Here is an 11010-nt window from a genome sequence, read left to right on the forward strand (position 1 = left end):
GAGACGAGTGTCGTCAACAAGAGGATTGATTTGTGTTTATATGAGAAACAAACACAAGATAACATAAGGAAAAATAAAAAGAGTCACAAAACAAACAACAATGACAAATGAAAATAAAGGTTGTTACATGTATATTGATCATAATAACACATCATTGATTATTTTTCTATTCACTTACTTATCTCAGTGTTTTTGTGTGTTTTCTCTCAATTGTTGTGTCTAATTCTTTTCCAGAGTAAAAATATCTTCAATTTAATCAAGACACTGATTCAATCGTGAAGATTCACTTCAGTCAATTTATTCTATTTGTTTTTTAAACATTCAATTCAATATGAACAGGTTTACAAAGTTATTATTCATAACAGTGTCAGGTGTGAGTGTGAAGGTGTTGCAGGTAATACAAGCTCAAACAATGTGTGTGTGTTTGTCACTCACACTCCTGCACTCTCTCAACATTGTTGTCTTCATTTGAATGTTTACAGTTAGAAAATTCAAGGTGAATTCTCTCCATCTTTGGATCCAGTGGATCTATGTTGTGACACAGATGGAGTGTCAATCATCCTCCGTCACATTCACCTTCATTTCTTCTCCCATGTTTGCTTCACATGAACTGAATTAGATTCAACTTTTGAAACGTTTGTCAAGTTTGGAGACTATTTTTGAAGTTGTTTCTGGACATCAATCAATATATGGATCAGTTTGTTGTTTGTTGTGTGATTTGTGTTGTGTGACTCTTGTTTAGTTAGTTGTTTTGTGTGACTTCTGTTAGTTGTGTTGTGTGACTTGTGTTGTAACTTGTGTCGCGTGAGTTGTGTCGTGTGACTTGTAATGTGTGACTTGTGTTGTTTGACTCGTGTTGTGCAACTTAAGTTGTGTGACTTGTGTTGTGTCAGTTGTGTTATGTGACTTTTGTTGTGTGACTTGGGTTGTGTTAGTTATGTTGTGTTAGTTGTGTGATGTGACTTGTGTTGTGTGACTTGTGTTGAGACTTGTGTTGTGTGATTTGTGTTGTGTGACTTGTGTTGTGACTTGTGTTGTTTGACCGTTGTTGTGTTAGTTGTGTTGTGTTAGTTGTGTGATGTGACTTGTGTTTTGTGAGTCATTTTGTGTGGCTCGTGTTGTGTGACTTGTGTTGTGTGACTTGTGTTGTGTGACCTGTGTTGTGTAACTTGTGTCGTGTGACTTGTGTCGTGTGACTCTTGTTTAGTTACTTGTGTGGTGTGACTTGTGTTGTGTTATGTGACTTGTGTTGTGTGAGTCATGTTGTGTGACTCGTGTTGTGTGAGTCATGTTGTATGACTTGTGTTAGTTGTGTTGTGTGACTTGTGTTGTGACTTGTGTTGTGTGACTTGTGTTCTGTGACTCATGTTGTATTAGTTGTGTTGTGTGAGTCGTGTTGTGTGACTTGTGTTGTGTTGTTTCTCAAGTCGTTGTGAAGATCAACCTGCGTCTCATGGAAGCTTCAAGAACCAGAGAAGAGAGTTTGTTCTAATTGTCGATGGTTTTCTTCAACATTCAATGATTTGAACGTCTTTTACTGTCCAGTCATGATAGAAATACTAGTGTTTAGTCTCCAGACTGTGTTGATAAATATGTCAAGATGACTTGAAATATTCTTCACCTTCCTGTTGTGTTCATGAAATATCATCACTTCTAGAACCAAGTTCATGAGTCGAGGAAAAGTCATTCAAATCCTCTCAGAGTGAAAAAGGTTTCATGAAGAAACATGAATCCATTCACTGTTTACATCCATGTGTGTGTTTGTGTTTGTTTGAAATGATGTTCTGACCTGAGAGTCTCCAGGTGACAGTGTGGACTCTTCAGTCCAGCAGACAGCAGCTCCACTCATGAATCCTGCAGGTCGTTCTCACTCAGGTCCAGTTGAGTCAGACTAGAGGACGGAGAGCTGAGGACTGAGGACAGAAGTGAACAACTTCTCTCTGACAGTCCACAGTCGATCAGCCTGTGAAAGAGACGAGTGTCGTCAACAAGAGGATTGATTTGTGTTTATATGAGAAACAAACACAAGATAACATAAGGAAAAATAAAAAGAGTCACAAAACAAACAACAATGACAAATGAAAATAAAGGTTGTTACATGTACATCGATCATAATAACACATCATTGATTCTTTTTCTATACACTTACTTATCTCAGTGTTTTTGTGTGTTTTCTCTCAATTGTTGTGTCTAATTCTTTTCCAGAGTAAAAATATCTTCAATTTAATCAAGACACTGATTCAATCGTGAAGATTCACTTCAGTCAATTTATTCTATTTGTTTTTTTTAACATTCAATTCAATATGAACAGGTTTACAAAGTTATTATTCATAACAGTGTCAGGTGTGAGTGTGAAGGTGTTGCAGGTAATACAAGCTCAAACAATGTGTGTGTGTTTGTCACTCACACTCCTGCACTCTCTCAACATTGTTGTCTTCATTTGAATGTTTACAGTTAGAAAATTCAAGGTGAATTCTCTCCATCTTTGGATCCAGTGGATCTATGTTGTGACACAGATGGAGTGTCAATCATCCTCCGTCACATTCACCTTCATTTCTTCTCCCATGTTTGCTTCACATGAACTGAATTAGATTCAACTTTTGAAACGTTTGTCAAGTTTGGAGACTATTTTTGAAGTTGTTTCTGGACATCAATCAATATATGGATCAGTTTGTTGTTTGTTGTGTTGTTTGACTTGTATTGTGTGACTCTTGTTTAGTTAGTTGTGTTGTGTGACTTGTGTTGTGTTAGTTCTGTTATGTGACTTGTGTTGTGTGAGTCATGTTCTGTGACTCGTGTTGTGTGAGTCATGTTGTGTGACTTGTGTGAGTTGTTTTGTGTGACTTCTGTTAGTTGTGTTGTGTGACTTGTGTTGTAACTTGTGTCGTGTGAGTTGTGTTGTGTGACTTGTATTGTGTGACTTATGTTGTTGGACTCGTGTTGTGCAACTTAAGTTGTGTGACTTGTGTTGTGTGACTCATGTTGTGTGACTTGTGTTCTGTGACGCTTGTTGTATTAGTTGTGTTATGTGACTTGTGTTGTGTGACTTGGGTTGTGTGAGTCATGTTTTGTGAGTCATGTTGTGTGATTTGTGGTGTGTGCCTTGTGTTGTGTGAGTCATTTTGTGTGACTCGTGTTGTGTGATTTGTGTTGTGTGACTTGTGTTGTGTAACTTGTATCGTGTGACTTGTGTTGTTTGACTCGTGTTGTGCAACTTAAGTTGTGTGACTTGTGTTCTGTGACTCTTGTTGTATTAGTTGTGTTATGTGACTTGTGTTGTGTGACTTGTGTTGTGTTAGTCGTGTTGTGTGATTTGTGTTGTGTGAGTCGTGTTGTGTGACTTGTGTTGTGTGACTTGTGTTGTGTGAGTCGTGTTGTGTGACTTGTGTTGTGTGACTTGTGTTGTGTTAGTCGTGTTGTGTGACTTGTGTTGTGTGAGTCGTGTTATGTGACTTGTGTTGTGTGACTTGTGTTGTGTTGTTTCTCAAGTCGTTGTAAAGATCAACCTGCGTCTCATGGAAGCTTCAAGAACCAGAGAAGAGAGTTTGTTCTAATTGTTGATGGTTTTCTTCAACATTCAATGATTTGAACGTCTTTTACTGTCCAGTCATGATAGAAATACTAGTGTTTAGTCTCCAGACTGTGTTGATAAATATGTCAAGATGACTTGAAATATTCTTCACCTTCCTGTTGTGTTCATGAAATATCATCACTTCTAGAACCAAGTTCATGAGTCGAGGAAAAGTCATTCAAATCCTCTCAGAGTGAAAAAGGTTTCATGAAGAAACATGAATCCATTCACTGTTTACATCCATGTGTGTGTTTGTGTTTGTTTGAAATGATGTTCTGACCTGAGAGTCTCCAGGTGACAGTGTGGACTCTTCAGTCCAGCAGACAGCAGCTCCACTCCTGGATCATAAAGGTTCCAGTTGTGACTCAGGTCCAGTTGAGTCAGACTAGAGGACGGAGAGCTGAGGACTGAGGACAGAAGTGAACAACTTCTCTCTGACAGTCCACAGTAGATCAGCCTGTTAAAGAGACGAGTGTCGTCAACAAGAGGATTGATTTGTGTTTATATGAGAAACAAACACAAGATAACATAAGGAAAAATAAAAAGAGTCACAAAACAAACAACAATGACAAATGAAAATAAAGGTTGTTACATGTATATTGATCATAATAACACATCATTGATTCTTTTTCTATATACTTACTTATCTCAGTGTTTTTGTGTGTTTTCTCTCAATTGTTGTGTCGAATTCTTTTCCAGAGTAAAAATATCTTCAATTTAATCAAGACACTGATTCAATCGTGAAGATTCACTTCAGTCAATTTATTCTATTTGTTTTTTAAACATTCAATTCAATATGAACAGGTTTACAAAGTTATTATTCATAACAGTGTCAGGTGTGAGTGTGAAGGTGTTGCAGGTAATACAAGCTCAAACAATGTGTGTGTGTTTGTCACTCACACTCCTGCACTCTCTCAACATTGTTGTCTTCATTTGAATGTTTACAGTTAGAAAATTCAAGGTGAATTCTCTCCATCTTTGGATCCAGTGGATCTATGTTGTGACACAGATGGAGTGTCAATCATCCTCCGTCACATTCACCTTCATTTCTTCTCCCATGTTTGCTTCACATGAACTGAATTAGTTTCAACTTTTGAAACGTTTGTCAAGTTTGGAGACTATTTTTGAAGTTGTTTCTAGACATCAATCAATATATGGATCAGTTTGTTGTGTTGTGTGACTTGTGTTGTGTGACTTGTGTGAGTTGTTTTGTGTGACTTCTGTTAGTTGTGTTGTGTGACTTGTGTTGTAACTTGTGTCATGTGAGTTGTGTCGTGTGACTTGTATTGTGTGACTTGTGTTGTGTGACTTGTGTTGTGTAACTTGTGTCGTGTGACTCTTGTTTAGTTACTTGTGTTGTGTGACTTGTGTTGTGTTAGTTGTGTTATGTGACTTGTGTTGTGTGAGTCATGTTGTATGACTTGTGTGAGTTGTTTTGTGTGACTTGTGTTGTGGGACTTGTGTTGTTTGACTCGTGTTGTGCAACTTAAGTTGTGTGACTTGTGTTCTGTGACTCTTGTTGTATTAGTTGTGTTGTGTGAGTCGTGTTGTGTGACTTGTGTTCTGTGACTCTTGTTGTATTAGTTGTGTTACGTGACTTGTGTTGTGTGACTTGTGTTGTGTGAGTCGTTTTGTGTGACTTGTGTTGTGTTGTTTCTCAAGTTGTTGTAAAGATCAACCTGCGTCTCATGGAAGCTTCAAGAACCAGAGAAGAGAGTTTGTTCTAATTGTTGATGGTTTTCTTCAACATTCAATGATTTGAACGTCTTTTACTGTCCAGTCATGATAGAAATACTAGTGTTTAGTCTCCAGACTGTGTTGATAAATATGTCAAGATGACTTTAAAATATTCTTCACCTTCCTGTTGTGTTCATGAAATATCATCACTTCTAGAACCAAGTTCATGAGTCGAGGAAAAGTCATTCAAATCCTCTCAGAGTGAAAAAGGTTTCATGAAGAAACATGAATCCATTCACTGTTTACATCCATGTGTGTGTTTGTGTTTGTTTGAAATGATGTTCTGACCTGAGAGTCTCCAGGTGACAGTGTGGACTCTTCAGTCCAGCAGACAGCAGCTCCACTCCTGGATCATAAAGGTTCCAGTTGTCACTCAGGTCCAGTTGATTCAGACTAGAGGACGGAGAGCTGAGGACTGAGGACAGAAGTGAACAACTTCTCTCTGACAGTCGACAGTCTCTCAGCCTGTGAAAGAGACGAGTGTCGTCAACAAGAGGATTGATTTGTGTTTATATGAGAAAGAAACACAAGATAACATAAGGAAAAATAAAAAGAGTCACAAAACAAACAACAATGACAAATGAAAATAAAGGTTGTTACATGTATATTGATCATAATAACACATCATTGATTCTTTTTCTATACACTTACTTATCTCAGTGTTTTTGTGTGTTTTCTCTCAATTGTTGTGTCTAATTCTTTTCCAGAGTAAAAATATCTTCAATTAAATCAAGACACTGATTCAATCGTGAAGATTCACTTCAGTCAATTTATTCTATTTGTTTTTTAAACATTCAATTCAATACTAACAGGTTTACAAAGTTATTATTCATAACAGTGTCAGGTGTGAGTGTGAAGGTGTTGCAGGTAATACAAGCTCAAACAATGTGTGTGTGTTTGTCACTCACACTCCTGCACTCTCTCAACATTGTTGTCTTCATTTGAATGTTTACAGTTAGAAAATTCAAGGTCAATTCTCTCCATCTTTGAATCAAGTGGATCTATGTTGTGACACAGATGGAGTGTCAATCATCCTCCGTCACATTCACCTTCATTTCTTCTCCCATGTTTGCTTCACATGAACTGAATTAGTTTCAACTTTTGAAACGTTTGTCAAGTTTGGAGACTATTTTTGAAGTTGTTTCTGGACATCAATCAATATATGGATCAGTTTGTTTCCATCTGGTGACACTTTTTATTCATGATTCATAAACATGTTCCAATTGAAGATGTTTTGACATTTTCTTATTTTCTAATGATATTTTTTCACATTCATCAAAGTCTTCAAAGTTTTCCTCCAACATTGTTCAAACATGTGTCGTTCCTTTAAATCTCCAGGTTTCAAATGTTCCAGGTTTGACTATGGAGGCCTAGGAGGGTCAAACCAGGATTTACTGTCACCTTTCATTGATATTTGAAACAATCTTCCATGTTTGAAGACAATACTTTTGGCAGAGATGGAGACTCGAGTCAACGACTTGGACTTGAGTCCAACTCTGGTCGCACCTATCAGACTCGTGACTCGTGATTTGTGACTCGAATACACTGGGACTTGTGAATAGTGACTCACTACTCCACCTGGTTAAGTGATTTGTGACTCAAGAGTCGACCCAGACGAGTCATTTGTGACTCGAGCGTCGACTCAGTTATTTGAGTGAGTCTAAAGTCAAATCATCTTCTGTTCACTGATCCATGCTGTGAGTTTTTATTGAGTGAATCTCCTATAGATGGTTCATCTAGTGACTCGAACATGGCTTCAGACTTGACTGACAGGACTATGTTGATGGTTCAATGTTTTATAATAATCAGTGAAAATCTAATGGTTTTCATACAAGTCATGAGTTCATTGAATCATCTGGTGTTTTTCATTTTAGCTTCAGACTAACTGTTGTCGTAACTTGTTTCTACTTTGAATAGTGTTTGTATTATTGGGAAGTTTGCAGTGGATTTAAGTTCATGTGTTCATGTTATTTATGTTCTTTAAAACGTTTTTAGTTTTATTTTGAAAGTCCACTTCCTCTCTGTTTATCTCACAAGAGTTCAAAAGTCTAAGAAGAAGCTCAAGAGACATTAATTTGCATAAACTCAAGGACTTGGAGAAACATTAAACAAGACTTTTGCTCATCGCAAGTGTTTGCTCATGAAATTCAAATGAAAAGTTGATGTTGTTTCAAAAAGTGACTTTAGAAAATGATGGATTTACAAAACAACGTGAAAGAAAAACGATGAAGAGAGAAAGGAAGTTGGAGTTTCTCAGCGTGAATGAAATGAAGAAGGAAATCAAACATTCATGGTTCATATCAGAGATGTTTCAATGATCCACTTACAGAACTTTATTTGAAGCTTGAACCACCGGCAGAAGCCTCTCAAGAACCTCCTCTGAGGTAGAGTATTTCTTCAGGTCAAACACTTTCAGATGTTCCTCTGAGGACAGTAAGATGAAGGCCAGGCTGGACCATTGAGCAGGAGACAGTTGATCTGTGAGGAGACGTCCTGATCTCAGCTGCTGTTGGACCTCCTCCACCAGAGAAGTGTCCTTCACTTCATTCAGACAGTGGAACAGGTTGATGATTCTCTCTGGAGACACTTTCTCACTGATCTTCTTCTTGATGAGCTCTGCTGTGTTGTGATTGGTCCAGGAGCTACTCCCTGTCTGTGTCAACAAACCTGTCAGGAGACTCTGGCTGGTCTGCAGAGAAAGACCCAGAAGAAAGCGCAAGAACAAGTCCAGATGTCCATTTGGACTTTCTACAGCTTCATTGATTTCTTTCTGGTAGAACTTTTTTATGTCAACGATTCTTGACTGCAGGTTGACTTTGGAGTTGAAGAACATCTGGTGAACATGAAGAGCAGCCAGAAACTCCTGAAGACTCAGGTGGATGAAGCAGAACATCTGGTCCTGGTACAGTCCTCTCTCCTCTCTGAAGATCTGAGTGAACACTCCTGAGTAAAGTGAAGCAGCTTTGATGTTGATGTCACTCTCTGTCAGGTCTGATTCATAGAAGATCAAGTTTCCTTTCTTCAGATGCTCAAAAGCCAGTTTTCCCAGAGACTCCATCATATTCTTGCTCTCAGGATCCCAAACTGTGTCTGTCCCAGCTGCTCCATGGTACTTCAGCTTCTTGACTTTGGACAGAACCACCAGGAAGTAGATGTACATCTCAGTCAGGGTGTTGGGCAGCTGTCCTGTCTCTCCTCTCTCCAACATGTCCTCCAGAACTGTGGCAGTGATCCAGCAGAAGACCGGGATGTGACACATGATGTGGAGGCTTCGTGAGGTCTTGATGTGAGAGATGATGGTGCTGGTCTGCTCCTCATCACTGGACCGCTTCCTGAAGTACTCCTCCTTCTGGAGGTCAGTGAACCCTCTGACCTCTGTCACCATGTCCACACACTCAGGAGGGATCTGATTGGCTGCTGCAGGTCGTGTGGTGATCCAGAGACGAGCTGAGGGAAGAAGATCCCCTCTGATGAGGTTTGTCAGCAGGACGTCTACTGAGGTGGACTCTGTAGCTTCTATCAAGACCCGATTGTTGAGGAAGTCCAGAGGGAGTCGACACTCGTCCAGACCGTCAAAGATGAACAGAACCTGGAGTCCTTCAAAACTGCTGAGATCTTTGGTTTCAGGAAAGAAAAGATGAACAAGTTCCATCAAACTCAACTTCTCCTCCTTCAGCAGGTTCAGCTCTCTGAAGGTGAAAGGAAACATGAGGTGGAAGTTCTGGTGAGCTTTGTCTTCAGCCCAGTCCAGAGTGACCTTCTGTGTCAGGAGGGTCTTCCCAATGCCAGCCACGCCCTTCGTCAGCAGGCTCCTGATTGGTGGGTATCCTTCAGGTGAGGCTTTAAAGAGGTCTTCTTTTCTGATGGTGGTTTCTGGTCTGGTCTGGTTCCGCGTGGCTGCTTCGATTTGTCGGACCTCGTGCTCCTGGTTGACCTGGTCTGTGCCCCCCTCAGTGATGTAGAGCTCAGTGAAGATCTCATTCAGAGGAGCAGAGTTTCCTGCTTTAGCGACCCCCTCAGACACACTGTGGAACTTCTTCTGCAGGCTCCTCTTCAGCAGTCGTTTACACTTTCCTGCACGACTTCCTGAAGAAGAGAAGTCACATGAAGCTCAAGATTCTAGAAGATCAATCTTCTCATCAGCTGCAGGAACTTCCATCACAAATGTACTTCAAGACGTCATATTCAGCAGGTTGACGGTTCAAATCCTCTTACTTCCCCACAGACGACCAGCAAGCTCCTCCTGCTTCATGCTCCTCAGGAGGTTCAGGATGATCGTCAGGAAAGCTTCTCTGCTGCTCCTCATCTGCTCCTCTTCACACTTCAACTCCTCCTCTTCCTCATCATCCAGGTGTTTCTGCTCACCTGGTCGGAGAAACTTCTTTACTCTCTTCAGTTCCTCCTTCACCAGGGTCATGACCTTCTCCTCCAGCAGCTGAAACACACACAGACACATGTGACTAGAGGGAGGTCTCAGTCCAAGACTAACCTTGACCTGTTGAGCAAAACTTTATTCAGAGCAGGACGTGATATTACGACTCTTACTGACGTCATAGAAGGAAAAGTTCCTTCATCGAGAGTCTGAGTCACGTTTAAATCTCATCTTCTCTCCAAAACTAAACAAGAGTCTCAGCCACACCAGACCTTCTGGTTCATGTAGGAACAGCTCAAGTGTGAAGCTGACAGATGCAGGTGTCCAGTACTCAGAGCTTCATGAAGCAGCAGAAGCAGCTGCTGTAGTTCGCAGGTGAGGCTGAAGAACGTACCTGAATCGTGGAGTCCACATCTGTCTGATGCTGCTGGACACACTGGAGAACATCTGAGACCTCCTGATCCTCTCTGTGAAGAACATCAGGGAGTCGATAAGTTCTACTTCTAACCAATGATCTGAGCAAGACTCAGACTCTCAGTTGGAATATTCCACATTGATGGAAAACCAGAAGAAACACACATTTTTTACTTCAGTCATGATTTAGTTTTCATGGCTTCAGTTTGTTGCTTCTTCTCTTGGATGTTGACTTCCTTTCACGACTGTCTGCAGCACTTTTGACTAACAGTTCATGAGCAGTTGGTATCAGTGGAGAAAAGAGAGAAGAAAACCTCACCTGTCTCCTGAAGACTCTTGTCCACCTTTGAAATCAATAAGAAGGTGCATTGATGCTTCACTCTTCAGAGACACACAGCTGAGAGCAGGTCCAGGTCCGGGTCCGGGTCCGTGTCGGGGTCCGGGTCCGGGTCCGGGTTCAGGTCCAGGTCCATGTCCAGGTCCAGGTCCAGGTCCAGCAGATATATGTAGCTTCGAGCTGAACACACACAAGTTTCAGTGAGAAGAAGATTCCAGTATTTGTAGGTGTGACAGAGACATGATCTTCTCACCTCTGAGCTCTGGTCTGACTGTCATGGTCTTCACCCAGAGGAGGTTTAGAGGCAGGATCTTCCTCCTCTGTGTCCAAACCTGCACACAAACACAACAGTATCATCACTCGTCATCATTGTGTTGTTGAAAACTATAATAAAACCTCATCAGTACAAACAACATGTTGTTGCTCAACCACACATTCATGTGTTCACTCTCTGATACTGACTGACAACTTGTTGCTGATCATCACATGAACTTTGACTCTTGGTCTCTGAACACTTTTTATTACTGGAATCAAAGGATGCCGGAAAAGAGTTCAGACGTTATCAACAGAGTCAGGATC

At 40.5% G+C, this 11010-nt stretch overlaps 1 protein-coding gene across 1 annotated transcript in view; it reads right to left on the reverse strand.

The window, feature by feature from the left end:
- Positions 1 to 10788, reverse strand: part of LOC148076245 (uncharacterized) — a 99206-nt gene extending 88418 nt beyond the window's left edge. The window contains exons 1-7 of the mRNA XM_087793144.1: positions 10685 to 10788; positions 10414 to 10611; positions 10075 to 10147; positions 9524 to 9743; positions 7636 to 9394; positions 5597 to 5773; positions 3852 to 4028 (exon numbers count right to left, since the gene is read on the reverse strand). Coding sequence (XP_087649270.1) covers positions 3852 to 4028; positions 5597 to 5773; positions 7636 to 9394; positions 9524 to 9743; positions 10075 to 10147; positions 10414 to 10611; positions 10685 to 10788 — 2708 coding nt within the window. The remainder of the gene's footprint in view (positions 1 to 3851; positions 4029 to 5596; positions 5774 to 7635; positions 9395 to 9523; positions 9744 to 10074; positions 10148 to 10413; positions 10612 to 10684) is intronic.
- Positions 10789 to 11010: the final 222 nt, after the last annotated feature.

This window comes from Callionymus lyra, chromosome 6 (genome assembly GCF_982586985.1).
Source record: "Callionymus lyra chromosome 6, fCalLyr1.hap1.1, whole genome shotgun sequence".
In the NCBI taxonomy this organism is placed as follows: domain Eukaryota; kingdom Metazoa; phylum Chordata; class Actinopteri; order Syngnathiformes; family Callionymidae; genus Callionymus; species Callionymus lyra.